Genomic DNA, 19,465 nt, shown 5'->3' with positions numbered 1-19,465 from the left:
AGCACTTATTTTGTTCAATAAGCGCCTTTCTATTTTTTTAAAAAATCGAAGAATTTGTTAAAAGGTAGCAAGCACTGTTGCAAGAATTACCTAACAGCCTTTTGCCCGAATAAGCCTTACGCAACACTGACAAGAGAAATTGCATACGTGTCATCCTCTTTTTGGCTGGGAAAAGCTCTTTGCTTCTTGTCTTCGTATAGCCAAGAAAGCTGCACTCTCGTCTCTTTCCGAACCCTAGCGCACAATCACCCGCCCTCCGGCTTCCGCGTCCACTTCAAGCCTGACGTGGTTCCAGGAGAAGCCGATAAATTCCCAAAATATCCGACACAAAAGGGCAATTCACGTCATTTCTCACCAAACCGGTGGCATTTACCAACCCCGCCCATATGGCAGCTACGTGAAAAGAGCCACACTTGCTCCGTCTCTCCCACCCCAAGAACCTGCCAAGCGCTAATTCCAACCCCCTTCTCCACCCGGAGCTTCCATCCAAACCCTAACCCTAACCCTAATATTCTCTTTCTTCCCTCCGAATTCTCTTCCGAGATGGCCGGCGAGCAGTGAACTCCTCCCGGTGCTCGCTCCACTGCGGACTCCTGCCGTTGGAGCGATGTCCCTGGACGGCGCCGTCGAGATGAGGGAGGACCCGCCTGCGGGAAACGGGAATGGGAATGGGGCGGTGACGGTGGCGCCGCCGACCGGCCGGCCATCTTATGGCAACCGGCGTCTCCGGCTGAACCCGAACACGGAGCACAAGCCGGAGCGGTACGACGACCTGGAAGCGGAGTTGGATCCGTCCATCTTCAGATCGCTGGAGCGACACCTCCCCCCGAGCATGCTCGAGGCGCCGCGCGACTCCAAGGTCCAGTTCATGAAGGAGATCATCGCCAGGTACTTGTCCGATGGGGAGCGAACCAGGGTGAGCCGTCTCTCTCTTCTCCTTTCTCTCCCTCTCTCTGTGTGTGTGTGTGTTTTTTCCTTGATTAGGGTTTCTGGAATTAGGGTTACCGTTTTGTGCTTATGTTTTTCTATTTCGAATTATATTGAATGGTGGATGACGGAAATGCCCTTGTCCACTTGGTTTGCCCTAGCACCAACAAATCGAGTTGGCAAGCCTGGCCTGTGGTATAACCGGCAGCAGAAGTTGCTGGGAATTATCTTTCGAGCCGAATAGCAATCCATGTGCCAGTCCGGAAACCCATCTAACCGTTGGGTGGTGCTAGGGGTTGATCGGTTTGCTCATGATCTATTACTTGATAAGCTTATTGTGGCATGGATTTTGGAGCAGTATCAGCCGTTGGAAGATATCTGATTTGAAAGGAAGTCCAAGACTGTTTTGGTATGTGGAAAAATTGCAACGTTTGGTTGATTTATATTCAAATCTATGGATGGATGAATTGCAACTATCTATAGTTTATTGATGGGTTGTGGTGAATTGAAGGATCAGTTGATTTGGTCTGTCCCTGTGGAGCATCTGGGATCATTTCCTAGTTAGCAACATCTCTCTATATTCATAAATGTACTTTGTGTCTTGATTTGTTGCACACGTTGGCTGTACTTATAATAAACAATGGTTGGATGTGGAACTTGGGTGTCTGGGAGATTAGGTATGCGTCTTATCCAAACTTGGTGTAGTCACTCAAACATGGACTTCAGGTAAAGACTCAATGAATTTTGATGCCACATTGTGTGATTGTTGCAGTTTGCATACTTATGCTAATTACTAGGAACTAATTTGAAAAAAGGAGAGCAAAGAAGTGCAAGTGCCAAGAGTCTGGAGGCCACCTACAAGTATTCAGAAGTAGCTCTATTTTCTTCACTTTGAAATGTTAGAATAGTTATAAAAGGAATTTTTGAACTGGTTTATGATAATAGTTAAATACTTTATGCACACCAAGGTCGAAAAGTTTCTCTAGATCAACTTATAACTTTAAGACATTCAGAACTAGAAGATGTTCATTGAAATGGGACTTTGAATCACTTTATGTTGCAAGCATGGGTATTTTGCCTTTTGAAACACTCTTCAGCCTTACCATATATTGAATCTAAGATACGTAAAATAATTATAGAATGATAGATGCATCAATAATCTGGTAGCCCAGTGGGTTCCTCCAAGGTAGTCCAGATTCGAAACACGCGGGCGTCGATTAAATTCAGGGACCGGATGCCCCATGCCTGGACGCTGCTGGAGGGAGTGCTACTAGTCTGCTGGCAACGGGAGTGGTGCTAGGGTGACGTACTCACACGTGGGTAACCACGGGTGGAGAAGGCACGCAGAAATTTGCGACTTGAATTGAACATGCTCCAGCGGGGATGGGGCCTAGTGGGGGTTGCTACACGGGTGAGGTTCTCCTCGCCCCCTTCTTCCCTTTCTCTCACCAAAAAAAATAAAAAAAATAATCTCAGTAAATGCAAAGTCTGCTAGAAAAATACTTTAAATACAAATTTGCCCTTGTTCCTGTATTGATTGATAGGGAGGTTTTGATGCTTAAACTAACTCTATATTTTAAATTGCCAACTGCCGAGCATGTTAAATCACTTTATCCTCTTAGATTCTTGACTTCTATTGTCAAATTCTGATCATATTTTTTAGGTTAAGTAAGTCATTTTCCAGCTCAACAGATAATAATAGCTTCTTACTGTATTAGGTTCAGAGGCACAAAGAATACAGGCAGAAGATAATGTCAGCATATCAGGTCCGTCTTCTGATTGTTTTTTATGCTTAATTTTTAGGTTTTTGATTTTTAGGTATAGTTTCTCTAAACGTTGATGTTGGATATGTTTGATCAACTTTGTGCTTACATGCGTGCATGTGTGCGCGCAGGGCCGGCGCACACGCAATGCGCGCGCGCACACGCACGTGTGGGTGTGGGCGCGCGCATCCTGTATTTCCTTTGTATCTTTTCTTGAAGCAAGTTTGTAGCAACCAAGAGTTTGCTCATCGTAATATGTGATATATTAATTTCTGACCATTTTCTCATAATATTGACAGCTTCGTTAGTTTCTTGTTTGTTGTGACCGTAGTCTTTTTTTTTTTTTGGTGAATGACAAGTAGGAATTTATTTTTTTTATTCACATTATTTTTTTTTGTATATCAAGAGATTGCGATATGAATTGAAGGGCTGGAAAATATGATGGTTCCGGATCTTTTGTGTTTAAAGCACCTCACAGTACATGAAGATGGTTATGCTCTTTTGGCACCAAGCTGTGGGATTTCTTGTAAACATCGGTTATAAATTGTTCGTTTTCTTGAACTATTGATTCATGTCTATGTAGTTTCTAATTATTCTTAGTTTCTTACAGTACATTCATATAATGACAGTCTTCCATGCGTGCTGTGCTGCATTTCCTTACTTGAACTGCATCGAACATGCATATTTAGTTAATTAGATTGAGACTTGCAACACTTGGCAGGTCATCCATATTTCTCAAGGATAAAGAACTTACCATTTAGTATTATAATGATTGAAATTTTATAATACTAGTAATTAGGTTCATGGAAGTTAGCAAAAATGATAAAAATATGATTACAGATTAAAATATTACAACTAAAACAAAAATAAACTAATATGTAAAATTGAAAGAAAATAAAAAAACTAAGTTTGTAAATTGAATTTAAAATGTAATTCAAAGCAACAAGAATCCACGTTCAGTTCAGGAGGGATGGTATGGATTAAGAGAAGATGGGATGATGTATTTGTTAGAGAGATATTAAATAATTTAATATTTTAATTTAGGAGGGATCAAAGGGGAGAGTGGTGTGAATTATTGAGAGGAAGAGAGGGAATTATATGTATACATGTTTTGTGTGTGTTTTAATTTAAGAAAGATCAAGGGGGAGAATATTGTGAATTATAGAGAGGATGGGGGGGGGGGAGTTATGTGTACATGTGCATGTATATGCATGTGCATGCATGCATGAAGAGAGAGAGGAGGGCTAATTTAGGAAAGAGTGGGAGTGATAGCATGGATTAAGAGGGACTTCCATCAAAACAGAAGCTAGAATTTGGTACAGTTTTGTCCCTGTCGATTGAATTGCAGAGTTCTTGCCAAAATTGCAATGCAAGCAATATTCTTGCATTATTGGGTATAGTGATGAGTTGGACTAAAAATAAAAGAGAAACAGAAAAAGTTAAAAAGAAAATAATTATCCTAATAGAATCTTATAATTGCCAAAGAGATTGGCCGTCTTGGGATGAAAAGTAGAGGCAGGTTCTCAATACAAGAGAAAATGGATGGGAGAAGGACATATATTTAGTATTTACTATATATGCCATTCGAAATTGTTCTTTTTAATGTGTTGAATTAAAAGTTAATGTTAATTCTGGAATCGAGGCTGACAAATGGAATCTTTGTATGATTATTCCACAAAATGAAAAATCCCTTTTATAATATGGTTATAGATTATGTTACTTTATTAAACCATAACCATCAAACTTTACACAATTATTTAGGGGTTCTTTTTGTAAATCCTTCTCTGCCAAGTATTTATTGTAAAGCTACAACATTGCCTCTCTAGGCCTTTTTAGAGTTCATGGCAGCCTTTATCGAAATGGTTGTAGCCCTTGTTTGAGTAGTTTGAATCTTTGTCTTAAGGTGCTACACAATCTTTGGAATCTTGATCCTGCTTCTGCTAACTTTTCCATAAGCTTCCACCTTGATTTTCAGTGGAGCATCTTTTCTTGCTACCTTATGTTATCAAGATTAAACTGAGTTCAATAAAAACTATATCATTTATTTTATTTTCCAGATTCTTGAATCCCTATATTATTTGATTTTGTGAAATTGAAATGAGTAAAGCTTTATTATTTTTCAATGTATGATATTATTTATATGGAAAATGCTATCTAGGTTCTTCCAGGTTCTAATTGTATAGAGTTTACTTTTTTATGCTTGCAGTTACTCTTCATTTAGGGATCTTCCTCTCTGTTTCCTAACCATATGACAAACTCAAGCTGGTCTCCTTACTAGGGCCTCCTTAAATATGAGGTTCATATGCCAGTGCTTGATGATTATTTACCACTCATTTTGCAATTGCTACGAATCTAAAACCTGCCACAATTCCTTAAAGTATTCATGCTTAACTACGTTTGTTCTAGTCTTTCGACACATTTATCACAATGAATCACTCAACATTACATGCTAGGCTTTACTATTAGCTTGACAGAAATTTTCTTGTCATAAAGGCATCACATCAGCAGGCCACATCACCCACCAGGCTATAATTCATTAGATGTATTTGTCCATGTCTTTTTAATATTTAACATATCCAAGATAACAAATGATATCATATTTTGAAATTGGGATCTAGCTGGGGCTTTGTTTTCATGCCTATTATTACTAGAATTGCATTTGATTTACTTCGTTCTAGTTCTGTTAATTTTTAAGTCCTTATTCACCAAGGCTTCCCTCTACAATTATGATTTGATATTCCATTCTATCATGACATCATCGACTAGCATGATATCATTTTATATAATTTGTACTGCACTATCACTTCTTGAAAATTCATTTTGTATTCATTTTGTGAGACATGGCCTAATGCTAATGACAAGTGTCACTGCATGTCCTCAGCAATTTATAGGTATCTTCTAAGTGCATCTTGCTTCCGTAATGCCCACTAAAATACCTTGTTTGTCACTCTATCAAATGCTATCTCCTAATTGATATAGAGAATGTTAGAATGCATCTTCCTGCGAAATCTTCCCAACATTTTCCAGCTGGTGATATTGGATTACTTGGGATTAAGGATTCGGTATCTATAGTTTTAATTCCTTTTTTAAATCAAAAACATGTTTCTGTTTTTCTTTAGTTTCTGTATTAAATGAATGACCCATTAATAGTGGCTTTAGGTGCTGGGTTAAGTTGAGACCATCCTACTTGAGCACATTTTTCAAGGAGAGATGGTTTAGCTGGTTTGGCAAGGACGGTGATCATGACAACCATGCTGCATCATCTACACCAGCGTTGGCTTTATGATTATGTTATGCCATTTCTTTTTACTATGCCATGTAGAATAGTGCAATTCATTGATATTCTTCATGGAAGCATAAACTGGGTTTCATCTACTTATCATTTTACCATATGCAGTAGTCTGAAAATGATTAGGCGGGACAAAGTTTGAAATTTTTTTGAAACTCAAGAATAACTTTGGTGATGAATTTTATGTAAGAGGAAATTTTGGTGAGCTCAACAGTGTTCTGATTAATGTACAGTTGTGCACAATTGCTTATATTTGTACCACTTACAGTAGTTTCCCTTGTAGTTTGTAAAAAAAACTTGGGGAATATAGGATGACAATGAATTACTGAATTTTTAGTAATAAAGGTGCTGCTTTGACAGCTGTGTTATATGTGATGGCCTAGTTGAGCAAATTATTTTTCCATTGGAATGTGATAGATGCTGTTAAGATACAACTTCTTACATCACTTTGATGATAATATAAATGATTGCATTGTTTATGAGTTAAGAAGTGATGTTAGCCTCCTGTAAATTACTTTCACATCATGTCTGGAAAATTCATTGCTTTTTCTTGCTTCTTTTACCTCGACAGCCTCTACATAAAGAGCTATACAACGTACATCCTACAACTTTCTTCGTGCCGTCATTTGTTAAAGCAATCAATGAAAACACAGAGGAGAGTTTCAGAAACATAATGTCAGAACCCTCTCCTAAAGTTTATACATTTGCTATGCTTCAGCCAACTTTCTGCGAGTTGTTACTAGATGAGGTACTCCCTTTTTTTTTTTAGCACCATGAAATGGTCATATGTTTTTCTACTAAAAATTTCTGACAGCACGTGTATACTGAACGTGGACTTTTTGTTCATATCATGTTGATTTATTAGGTTGAAAATTTCGAAAGGTGGGTCGATGCAGTTAAGTTCAAGATAATGAGACCAAATACGATGAATAAGTACGGTGCTGTTCTTGATGATTTTGGCCTGGAAGCTATGCTTAACAAGCTTATGGAAGAATTCATATGTCCCATATCTAAAGGTGATGAATATGTTGTCCCTTTTCATTTTTTTATAACAAATGATTAGTGATCAACTTGTCATAACTTTTATTTAATTTTTTAAAATATGGAAACCTTTCTTTTCTTGTGGTGGCAGTATTTTTCCCGGAGGTTGGTGGATCAACACTGGACTCGCATCATGGTTTTGTGGTCGAGTATGGAAAAGACAAGGATGTTGAGTTAGGTAAGTTGGCATAAACACATCTATTGAGTATAAGTTTAGTTATTCTTTCTTGGTGCATATTCTTTTCTGTTAAGTTGAATATCGTAGTTAAGTAAATGAAGGCTGTACAATTTTCTGTATTGTTAAATCTAACATATATGGCTTGTACAGGGTAAAAGGTTTCTTAGTAAGGAATGATACTCATATTTGGCCTTTTTGCTTATCCACAATCGTCTTCCTTGGATTACTTAGTATGTTCATAAGTTAGATTTGGGAATCACCCAGGAAATACAGCATATCCGATTATCCTTCCTGAATTTAGAAAGAAGCAATGCTATTTTTTATTTTCTTCACCCACTACTTGCCATCCTGTTTATGTCTAGTCTTTGTCTCCTTGATTGTTTTAGATATTAGAAATGCTTTTTAAAACGTGAAGATGCAATATTTATTGGTATGGGTTCTGTGCTTTGAATTTGTTTGACTTGTAAGAAGGGTTGGAAATTAAATACATGCTTAGAATTATGTTAATAAGGAAATCCAGAATCTTAGGAAAGCAAATACTAGTTGATTTATTGATTGCATTTATGTAGAGGCCACTGATAAATAGAGTGGCAAGAAGATGATAGAGATGGTGAAGAGAATACCTATTGTTCTTGAAGGATTTATAGATAAATCTGGACACAACAGATAATGATTTATAATTGAGAGAGTACTTAATTTAGGCTGCTAAGAATGGACAAAGAGGAAAGTGTGCGAAGGAAATGCTAAAAATCTTCGCATTCAAAAGCTAACTACAATAAAGGGTCATGAGTCATGCTCATTGGTTAGAGAGTTCAGTGATTTTGTTGCGTAAGGATTAATATCAACAAAAGAGACTGTAAGAAAGAGCGAGGGTAGGATGTATATGTTTCTGTTGTCTACTGTTTTTTAGTTACCATCAAGATTTCTTAGACTTGTATTAAGTGCCATACTGGTCAGGAATTGGGTTAGTACGGATGTATTGTCGCAGTACCGGCTTGGGGTTTTGACCTCTTATTTTGTTTTCTCAATTTTTTTGGTTTTCAAAGTTATTTTAAGGTTTGGAACTTGGAACTAGGTTTTTAATGTTTTATTCATTATATGGCACAAAAATTTTTCTTTTATACTAGTCTTGATATATTGTATACCTTGTTCTTTGTGCAAAATTAATAAATTAAAATAGATATTTTGATGAACTGTAATTTAAAACTTATATCAAATAATATTAAATCTCATAATACATGCATCTAGTCCCTCATGTCTACGATGCACGTAGTTGTTGGTGTCTTGTTCATAATCTGGCCTTGGGACTTGACTTCAACTTAGACACTATGCCCACCCCTCTTCTAGTAATCACTCTAGCCCGAAAAGCTATCTGATACTGATTCTCTGTTTGATACTGAGCTGGCCGTCCAATCTCAGGGAAGATAGAGGTAGCAAGTTATGATCCGTAGTTTGGCGAAGGCTATGGAGGGTGGGTGCCACTCAAATATGAAGTCTTAGAAAGGGCTACACATACGGGTGGTATGTTGACTATGCAGAATAATTGGTGTATGATGATATGCACTATTCGCTAGATCCCGAGATGTCTAGGGTTCCTACTCCCCCTGTAACATCATTAGTTGTATCGGTGCTACATCCCGAACCATTGCAGGAGCCTCCTCTCCTATATGCTAACATCATTAGTTGTATCAGTGCTTCATCCTGAACCATTGCAGGAGCCTCCTCTCCTATATGCTATCTATCTTCATGTGCTTTATATCATGCGCCATATTCCATATCTTGCATGGTATGAGTGTAATGAGATCCATTGATGAATTGACTTACATCATATGGTTGCGAGTCATGTGCACCCATATCATGTCCATTGCTACCACCTTGGCCACCAGATACATCATCACTTGAACTGTTATTTTCATTATTACTCGTATCATGAGATGATTTAGGCAATTGATTGTCCAAGGATTTAGTAGTCTTGAAATTTGAGTGAACTGGCTCCTCATCAGCCCTTTCTACGGATTTGCATTTGTCTTTGCTTTCTTTTTTGAGTTTGAGTGGATGCTTGAAGAACTACCTTCTTTTCTTGCCGATCAAACTTGACCAACTTTGTTAGGTGGCTCGACTAGGCCCATCACCCTGACTGGCCCTACTTTCCTATTTGACTCGTGTACCATGGTAACCTCTCATTAGCAACTCCTTATCATATCTCTAGCTCGAGTTCTTAGAGTTGTGTGATGATCCTAGCCAGTTTCCTTCTAACCTTTGTGGTTGCTATATTGGGCATCAAATGCCTGTGAGCGTGGCATGTGTCACTCTGCCCACTACTTTGAATTCATCCTAGCTTGCTTTGCTAGGACATTGGTTAGTCGAGGTGATCCTGGCTCATCAAATTCTAGCTGGCTTTGTTGATCCTCAAGCCACCCAATCATAGGATGCTCTTCATCATATACAGGGGATGATCATATTTTAGTTCCCTCTCTATAAGGCACTTCAATTTTAAGCTTTGTATTGTAGTGCTCATATACTAGATCACTTAATTGCTTGGCAGGTTCTTTGTTTGCTATGTAGTAATGAGCAAATTGATCAGATGCCCTCATAGCCACCGAAGGAAAACTGTCTATGTGTGAGTCGCCGATGTACCCAAAAAAAAAAAAAAGGAAAACTGTCTATGAGAGGATCCCAGTAGCTACCTCCTAAGGTATTGGATGTCCCATAAAAAAATGGAGTCACCATTCAACTACAAATGCAATCCCAGATATTGCATACCAAACACCATTTATCATAAAACATTAGTTAAATTAGGTGTCCAAGAATAGCTACATTCCAAGTCTTAGCAAAACTATAGAAGCCCTCCCTAAATGCTGTAGTTTGTAAAGTCATTCAGTTTTTGATGTAGAACTTAGAAGGGAGTGACCGATCTGGTAGTAATTTTTGTATTGCTTGGGTTTGTTTGTTGGATATCAAGTGCCTCTCTCCTTGATTGCGTGTTTTCTCCTTGTTTCTTAAGCCTTACTGCTTTTTTTTTTCTTGTTGATATCATCTTCATATTGGTGTGCACTCTTCTAACTTGAGGTTTTGCTCTACTTCAGGTTTGTTCCTTGTCACTTATATGCCACTTCTTATTTTGTTGATAGAATGAATGCATTTAAATTCCAAAAGAATTATAAGTTTCAGCAAAATTTGCATACGAATATGATTTTCCCCTTGCATTGCTGTGATCTAAACTTTTGATTGTTAGAATGTTTAATTCTGCAGAACATTTGAGATACAGCTGGATTCCAGAAATCAAAGTTTGTAGTTCAGTGTGATTTTGGTATCATTGCATGTGAATATTGTAAATTGCTTGATTGATTATCATATATTGTTGGCTTATTTTAGTTTCTATTTCTATATATATATTCAACTTTTTTCTCCTTTTTCCCCCTCTATGGTTGCCTGTGAGTTTGCTGAGTGAGACGTGTAATTACTATAGGTTTAGGCTGTTCTTTTTTCAAAATTTTCAGCTTGATTTGTAGGTTTCCATGTGGATGACTCAGAAGTCACGCTAAACATATGCTTGGGCAAGCAATTTTCTGGCGGTGAATTATTTTTTCGAGGCGTTAGATGTGACAAACATGTAAACTCAGAGACCCAACCTGAGGTATGTTAATGTATTATAAATCCTGGAAGGTTGTAAATAAGTAAACTTATATAGCTAAATACCTAATTCTGATGGGAACTGATCTAGTACCAAAACTCAAGAAAGTAGACAATTTAAGAAAACATAATGTCTACCGATATTTAATGGGTAAGACCTCGATTGTAAACATCATGCCTGTGTTTGCACGATGTGAACAGCATCATACTGTGCTTTCCCCAGTTCATACATCAAGGTGAACTCTATATGACCTTGTATATCATTTTTTTTATAAGATACAAAAGTCATGGTAACAAAAGCTTATTTTTTTTAATGTAAATCAATTTGAGAGTTTTGTAATATTGAATAGTCATGTTCTGTATATTTGATTTGCATGTTTAAGTGATCCACTATAGTAGTTTAGAATGTAGTTTTCATTGGTAGTCATGCTAAATTCTTTCTTCAAATGAAGAGGGAACTTACTAATCTTTATTTTTGTAGTGCCTTGTAATAGTGATCTTGCTTTATTCACAGGAGATCTTCGACTATTCCCATGTCCCTGGTCAAGCTGTACTTCATCGTGGTCGTCATCGGCATGGTGCCCGTGCCACAACATCTGGACATAGGATTAATTTGCTTTTGTGGTGTAGAAGGTATCCCCATCCTTGTCTGTATGTGCACATGTCTGAGGTTTATTTCCAGGTTGAGATCCACTAATATGCACAATCAGTATATGTAGAGTAGATTTGGACAACAATTAGCATATGTAGAGTAGATCTAGACATTGTTCAGTGGAGTTACAAATGAATGACTGTTTTCTGAGGCCTATCATAATTTTTGATCCTGTCAAAAACCTGGTTTGGCTGGGCATAGAATCTATGCAAGATCTACAAAAACTGGCAATGAAGAGATAAAAGATCATAGAAAGAGGAGAGAAGTATGGCATAAGGATGTTTTTGCAGTCCCTTGTTTTTGTACTAAAAGGGCATTGAAGTACTCGAGGCTCTTGCTAACTGCAGGGTTTAGGGAGGGTCAGCTGTATGCAGTCTTGCCCCCTATGCAATGAGTCTGTTTTCATATTTTGAACCCATGGCATCCTGATCGTAATGGAGCAACCTTACTGTTGTGCCAAGGCTGTGCCTCAGTCTCTTGCTTTTGTCTAACTCTATTAATTAGTAAGAAAGAAGAAACAAAACAAGAGGGCTGTGAGCAACAAAATTAGGCATGCGTAGGCTTATTCTGATCCAAATTGAATGCGATTCTTAACTGGTCTTTGAATATTGTCTTTATGTCATAGAACATTAGTTACAAAATATTCGTAGCCAGGTAGGTTTGGTTGTGAAAGTGGACCACCTATAACCAATCCCACGTACCACCAAAGATGATTTTACAAAGGTTGGTGCATTAATAATAGAAAATATGATGAAGCTGCTACGTTTAGCTAACAAATCAATGAGATATCATTGACTTTTGTTGGGAGGGAGATTTGTAATTGTTGTTTATTATCAAGAGTTTAACTCAACCATGTTTTTTGATGCAAAGAGTTTAAGTCTTATGCTATTCTGGATCCTTAAATGATCTGCAATAGTTTCTCATTTTCGTGTCTCTTTGTAGCCCAGTGTGTTTTAGCTATGAAAAAGCAATATGCAACATGTTATATTTCTCAATCTAGTAGCTCCAAATCTCTGCCGGCTCTTTGACAAAGATGTTTTGAGGATTTTTCTCTGAAAATATGATAAAATCATATATGATATATATGTTCTTTGGAGTTGTTGAACATGGATCCAGAAGCCTCTGCTGCGGAAGGATAACATATTACTGAAACATGTTATTTGCTAGTAATATTTCTTTTCATAATAAGTTGAAGTAGTTAAAAGAGAGTGCAGTACTTTAATTACACCTGAATTCCTGCTCATGTTGCTAGTGGTTTGAAATTGGAATGTTAATTTTGAATGAAAGATGGTGTATAATCAATTATATTTTCCAAAGCTATTTGAATGAAATCACGTGGGAGATTCAGTTCCCTCTAGCATTAGGCTAAGTGGAGGCATCTGCTATATGCTATTGCAAAGTAATGAGTTGGTTGACCTCCATTGCAACAGGAACTGTTTGTATGCCTACGGATCCTGGTTTGGTTCAAGCTGTATCTGAGGTTGATTGGAGCTATAGCTAGATAAAGCTTGTAATATTTGCTGATTATGCAAGCTATCACTAAAACAAGGTCATGATTTAAAGATGTTTAATGGATAGTATTGTGCAGCCTTATTTTTTATAACTAAACTTTTTATCATGAATTAAATTCTAATTGTGTTTGTCAGTTTACTTTAGATAATAGTCCACTTTTACGTGTTGCATGGTGTGACTTTAGTACTATTCCATGTTGGTCCGTACGTGGCATACCATACTATATGAGTAGGATACTTAAAGTACCGTATTAGCATGCCCCTTGTATCAGCACTATGTTCTAGACTGGAGTTTTGTGCCGACACTTGGTATACTCGTAAGCTGGTACAGTAGACTTGCACATCCATTAGGTCAAGCTAGCTTCAGGTTGGGCCAAACCTCAACATCAAGAGCAACAGAACTGACTCAACTCCAACTTGGCTTTGGACCAAAATTTTGGAGTCTGAGTTCAATCTGACAATAGAAGATGTATTCATGCACTTGGTCCCGCCTGAATTCAAAATGCACACCTTTGTCTAAGGGCCAACAATGGTAGTCCATCCCTCTATGCTAGAGACCAAACATGAGCGAGGGAGAGCATTAGTGGGAAGGATGATGGGGAGAGAGAGATGAAGCAGAGATGATGGTCTGGTAGTTGCGACATGATCAATGGTGAAATGGATATAGAGATGGAAAGAGAAAAAGGAGCGAGAGAGATGCCTGGAGAGAGAAAGAAATCTTTTAGAGGGATATGGTGTGTGAGAAAGGATCAAGTTGAGTTTTGATATTAGGGTTTTAACTCTTTAAGTATTTAAATATTAAATTTATACTTTTGATAAATAGTTGGGCCAGGTAGGGTTGGTTTGTCCTTTTGACTCAGCTTGAGCTTGGCTTGGTCTGTTGTGCCAAAAACCCCAGTTTGCCCAATATTGGGGTGGGTGGACTGGGTCAGGTTGGCTGGGTTGGTTGGCTTTGATCAGGTCTATGGTACAGGTACTGTTATTGGTACTTAAATCCTTGTTGCAGACTCATAAATATAGACCGCTTTTTATTGTTTTTATCTGAGAGATTAATACATTTATTTGAAGGCGTCAATTGTCTAAAGAAGTGACTATAAGCTGAAGATTTGATGTGTCTATTTGATGTTTCAATATGTATGTGTCTATTTGATGGAATTTTAGTCTTAGTCCTCCTAATACAGATCAATGATAGAATTTCTAAGTTGAAACTTCACACTATTAAGTATGTCCTACAGTATCTTAAATGATTAGACACAACATCAGTTGTTTTGTAGCTTTCTTATTTACGCATTAGGTGATCATTAAAAACTATTTAAAAAAAATAATTAATGGTTTAGAAGCATCTAGATACATTGAATCTGAGTTTGCATGTGTTTTATGATACATACATATATATGGTGATCAATAGTATGGATTTTCAACAATAATATATTCAACATACACGTCCTTTAGGTACTATGCATTGAGTCCCTTGGATGCATATGTATGAACTCTCAAATACATGTACCTTTGGTTTATAAATATTTTAAAAACTGTAGATCATGATCAATAACATGGATCCTCAATATCCCTATTATTGATTTTGTGTTGCTAGGTTTGAAGCTTCAATCATACTGATGCAAAATTAACAGTAAAATTGAAAAATTGCACCATTGAACGTGATATACAACATCTGAAATGTCTAGAAAACAGAAATCAAAAGTTTTGGAAATTTCCTATAATGCACAAGTGGTTCTATTAAGGAAATTTGTAATGGTATTTTTTGAGTTGACATTTGATTTAGAACTTTGAAGCATCTACGTTAGTTCAATTATTATTTGTGTGCTCTAATCTATCTGGATCAAGATCAATGATTTGGATTTCTAGTTTATAGACTCTACAATCTCTTTTGAGTATGGTTTGCTGTACCGGTCCGTATCGGCCGGTACAGGTCGGTACGTACCGGTCCGGCCTGGGACCGGTACCGGATCAGCGTGGAATCCGGTACCGGTAGCTTATCATTGGAGAATCGGTACGGACCGGTATGGACCGGTATGGGACCGGTACGTACCGGTCCGGGCCGCCACCGGTGCGCTGACCGGTATCGGTACGGCGGACCTTGCTTCTGAGAGAGAGGGTGAGGAAGTCTTGCACAAGATTTGTTACCCAGGTCCAAATACTTGGGATGCACCACTCATGACTTAACCATAACCTCCTCCAAGGAGAGGAGTGTCACAACTAGGGCATTGCCCAGATCATGAGTGTACAATATATCTTAGGACACTATTGGATTGATATTCTTCTTCTTTATGTTCACTTGATGCATGCACAATAGACTGTCAAAGCATGGGGATTTTTGTTTTTGTGCATCTTAATATTGCAGTTCATGTTCAACCTTGTGGATCCTTAATATACATAGCACTCTTATTTTTCATCAGTCATATGGAAAGCTTCAAAGGGTGAGCCCCGGCACAATGGAAAGGTTACTTTGTTTGATTTGTAGGTCACATATTTGAAACACTGAAATGGCCTATTTTCATACAGGGGTAAGGTTAGGGATGTCAATGGAGAGGATTTGGTACAGTTAGTGAAAAAATCAAAACCGAACTCGAGATCCACCACTGCTTTTTGAAACCGAAACCGAATGTTTTTTGAAATAACAAAACATAACCACCACCCAAAAAAAAGCATAAAACCAAAACCGAAAAACCGAAAACCGTTTAACTTTTTTTATTCTTTTCAAAATTTATATATATAAATATCCAAAATAAAGATATCATCTATAATTTTTCTATAATTCATACCAAATCAACTAATAAATATGTCCAAAAATAATAACACAACTATCCAGCAAACTCAATAATTCTAAAATAATAACACAACCATCCAACAAACTCAATAATTCTAAAATAATAATACAACTATCCAACAGATACAATAATCCAAGTTAAAAATAAGTCCAACTGCATCAAAAAAAAAAAGTCCAACAAATACAATAATTGCGAAGAAGTACTGAATGGAGAAAAAAAAGCCGTCTCTCTAGCTTCTAGGGTACTTAGAGATATTGGGTATGTTTGATTTCGGGTTTGGTGTCGGTTTCGGTTTCGGGTCGGAGAATTCACCAAAACTGCAACCGAACAGTTTTTGATTTTTTAAATCATCACTAAAACCATCCCCATTTAATTTCTTTAAAAATATCCCATTCGGTTCTGGGATGGATAAAATATTTGGGTATCTATCCCTGTTGACAATTGACATCCTTAGGGAAGGTTGCATAGGACCCTCCTTAGACCCAAAATGGCTGGAGCCTTATACACTGAGCTGCCCCTTTTTTTCAGAATGGAGGCTCAGTTCTACTGGGAATGTGTGCATGCTTGTGTATCATTTGTATGTGCATAGGTTAGCGCATGCATGTGTAATTCTCTCGAATTTATGTTGTAATACCTTGCACATGTTTCATCTGGGATAACTTCTCCGGCGAGAGTAAGTGTTGGGGGGAGGGTAATGAGCATGATCTGGTGGTTCATAATTGTTAAATTTATGTGCAAGATTTTTACTGCTTATTAATGTTGAGCCTCACATGAAGTTTTCTGCTCGTTATTATTTGTTTCTGTTTCCTGGTCAATGTTTATATTGAAGGAGACATGGGAATTGTGGCGCTTGATTGTCTCATAATTGTCTTGAAGTATTTAAGACACCCATTCTGGTTTTCTGAGTTTGAGTTCTTGTGGCTAACATTCGGTGCATGACCATCAAGTTACAGATTGTTATGGTTAATCATTTTCCTACATTCTGTCCTCCTCATTCTTCAGTATAGCATTTGCCATTTGATACCTACCATTCAGGAGCAAGAGTATGCTGCAGCAACTGACAGACGACAAAGAACTACTTTGTTGTCGGATGTATTTCTTTTCCATGGCAGTGTGCTCTGAGTGTTTTCTTAAACTTGCCGGTAACCTCTTTCCTCTCTTCTCCATTCCAGACAAGGCCTCAATAATCACTCTCTAGTTAGGTTAGTGAAATTCGACTTTCCTTTTGGGGCATATCTTCTCATTGTCTGTGTGAGAAGGAGACACTTATCTTGGCGGCAACTTTTTGCGGAAATATTCTTGGCATGTGCTCAGAAATCATGATGCATTCCTCCTGATTAATCAGTCATCTTCTTTCTTCTTTTGTGTTTGTCATATTTTCTTTTGCATCACTTTTTCTTTTTTGTGATTCCGTTTCCTTTAACTTCCAACTATCTTTTATGTATGCAATTAACAGCCATGTGGTCTACTAACTAAATTCATTGTGCTACAGTTCAGTTTTTAGGGAGATGAAGCAATATCAGAAGGATTTTTCCAACTGGTGTGGTGAGTGTCAGCGTGAAAAGAAGGAAAGGCAGCGTCACTCAGTTGCTGCTACCAAGCTGGTTGCATTCTTACCTTGTTTCACTACTATGGAATTCTGAGCATATTGTGAAACTTGAAAGAAGTTAACAGTGCATGACTATTAGAATAATATTTGCCTTTGTTTCTCTTCAACAGGCATTCCTTCGGAGTGGAGGATCTTGCATCTAGGCAATTTTTTTGTTTGTAATTTAGATTGGATGGTTGTAAAATAGCAAGCTTGCTCCTCCCTCAGATATCAAGTGGTTGCTATTGTAATTCACATTAGTTCTATTAGCCCCTCTTTTTAAATGGTTGTACTTTGAAGGATATTTGTAAATGGTAAGTAACTAATGTCAGAATCCTGTCATAATATTTTAAGTACAGTTGATTAAATCGTTGCACCACTTTTATATTGAAATTCTGAATGGTTGGCCATAGCTACGTGCAACCTTATGGATATTCAATTGCGAGTATAAGAATGCAGGATTCCGTTAGAAATACTGTTATTGTACTGAGCAAGCAATATGTCAGTGAACTCAAATTTCTTGGAAGGCTCTTACTTTGTCTTTCACTGGGAGGCTTGAGTCAAGTCTGTTCTCTATGGATGTGGTATGTTTTTTCCCAAGGAAAATAATCTCTACATCTTCTTGAAGAAATTCATTAAAGTCGAAGTAATGAGTTGGGAAACATTTTGATGCCTAAGCATGGGTTTTTTGTAGAATGCTTTTGAAAATCATCGATTATAATTTTGATGAAAATGGTTTAACATATGGAGCAATTATTGGCTAGTGCTTGGAAAGGATTGGTCGAGCATTTTTCTCTTCGATCAATTGCATTTTAGTTGGTTATTCAAAACTGCCATTTTGTTAATGTTTTCTCCAGCTGCTGGGTTGTATGTATGTGCATTTCTATACCATTGACTGGGGATATATGGAAGACCATTGTAACTGTTTTTATTGAAGGTGGAGTGAAATCAGGGGTCCAAAACTCACTTAACTTCGAGTTCGTTCCAGTTTGAAGCTACAGGAGAATCAGGAACGGAGAGCTCTCCCTTTTTTTTCCGACCGGCTCTTTTGGTCTTAAGAAGTCTGCAGTCCAGTATGGCTGAAAAGTTAATGTCATGTATCGCCTGATTGAGGTTCATGTTTCCTTATAAGTCCATTTTATTTGGACATCTGAGGTGTTTACTTGGTAAATTGCTTAGATTCGATAGCATAAAATCTCCAGCTTGATGCTCTCAAAAGATCCAGTGGGTGATTGCTGTCGTTTAATACGTATAGATATTTTGCAGATCTCCCTTGTGAATACTGCAATGTTCCATATTAACCATTATTGTCTGATAATTGAATTTGTGCCCTAGCAAATTTAGCTATTTGCAAAAATAAATCCCTGCCTTTGATTACTGAAAACTTCTTTGAACCAGAGACCATCATGCCCTTCATTAATCTTCAATCAGAAGCTACCAGTAATTGTTAGCATCTGTTGGGGATGACCCATAGCTGATAGGCAAATCACGATGAGCAAATCTGAGGGGGCCTGAGTTGAAGAGGACTGAAAATGGTGGTTCGATGAAGGTCGGATAGTTGTCTAGAAAGTGTTGAATTATTGTGTTTGTGTGTCATCTTGTTCTTGATGATTTTTCAGATGAAATAGCGGAGGTTCATTCTTTCTTTCTTTTGTGTACCATTGGAATTTTATATATATATATATATTGATTGCTGTGATGATAACAAAGAAACGAAATTCAATCAAGACTAGGGGAGGACAGGACTCGAAGTGAGGTCATTTGTACAACCTTCAATGACTTTAACAACTAAACGAGTTGTCCCCTTCCTAACGGCACAAATTGTCACCTTATAAAACCCTTCTCTTCATACTGAGTAAAGGAAATTCCTCACATTAAAATATAGGCTTTATGTTGCCATAATCACTGGTGCCCGTGCTCAAGAACCAATTTTGTTAGATTATCATAATAAGTTGCATTAAGCCCAGACTCCTTTTTTCTTGGAACTATGAAACTATTGTGTTATTATGGTCATTATTAGCAGTTTAAATGACTTATAGCAATGATATAACAATGTCACAAACTTTTTATATTAAGATAGTGCTATTTCTTTTT

The 19,465-nt window shown here is 37.4% G+C and overlaps 1 protein-coding gene across 9 annotated transcripts; it reads left to right on the top strand.

Moving 5' to 3' along the window:
• Positions 1 to 242: 242 nt before the first annotated feature.
• Positions 243 to 17,764, top strand: LOC103715157 (2-oxoglutarate and iron-dependent oxygenase domain-containing protein CP2-like). 9 transcript variants are annotated; one of them, XR_003387176.2, is made up of 10 exons: positions 246 to 916; positions 2,646 to 2,693; positions 6,551 to 6,727; positions 6,845 to 6,995; positions 7,112 to 7,198; positions 10,711 to 10,835; positions 11,349 to 11,464; positions 12,914 to 13,032; positions 17,276 to 17,387; positions 17,503 to 17,764. XR_003387176.2 is itself a non-coding variant. In XM_008802693.4 (9 exons), the coding sequence occupies exons 1-9, from the start codon at positions 608 to 610 to the stop codon at positions 17,533 to 17,535; spliced, it is 1,158 nt and encodes a 385-aa protein (XP_008800915.2). In that variant the 5' UTR covers positions 252 to 607; the 3' UTR covers positions 17,536 to 17,764. The 9 variants fall into 9 exon arrangements, 7 of the variants coding, with proteins under 7 accessions (XP_026663516.2, XP_026663515.2, XP_026663517.2 ...); XR_003387175.2 differs by having other exon boundaries at positions 250 to 916; positions 11,346 to 11,464; XM_008802693.4 differs by lacking the exon at positions 12,914 to 13,032 and having other exon boundaries at positions 252 to 916.
• Positions 17,765 to 19,465: the final 1,701 nt, after the last annotated feature.

Source organism: Phoenix dactylifera, chromosome 11, assembly GCF_009389715.1.
Source record: "Phoenix dactylifera cultivar Barhee BC4 chromosome 11, palm_55x_up_171113_PBpolish2nd_filt_p, whole genome shotgun sequence".
In the NCBI taxonomy this organism is placed as follows: domain Eukaryota; kingdom Viridiplantae; phylum Streptophyta; class Magnoliopsida; order Arecales; family Arecaceae; genus Phoenix; species Phoenix dactylifera.
The sequence above is the reverse complement of the archived record's forward strand: the minus strand, read 5'-3'. Positions and strand labels throughout refer to the sequence as shown.

Coding starts and splice junctions, on each gene's coding strand:
- LOC103715157 (XM_026807713.2), top strand. CDS start 608: ATGTCCCTGGACGGCGCCGTCGAGATGAGGGAGGACCCGCCTGCGGGA. Junction 6,996..7,111: donor CATATGTCCCATATCTAAAG/GTGATGAATATG, acceptor TTGTGGTGGCAG/TATTTTTCCCGGAGGTTGGT. Junction 11,465..16,818: donor TTGCTTTTGTGGTGTAGAAG/GTATCCCCATCC, acceptor CCTACCATTCAG/GAGCAAGAGTATGCTGCAGC.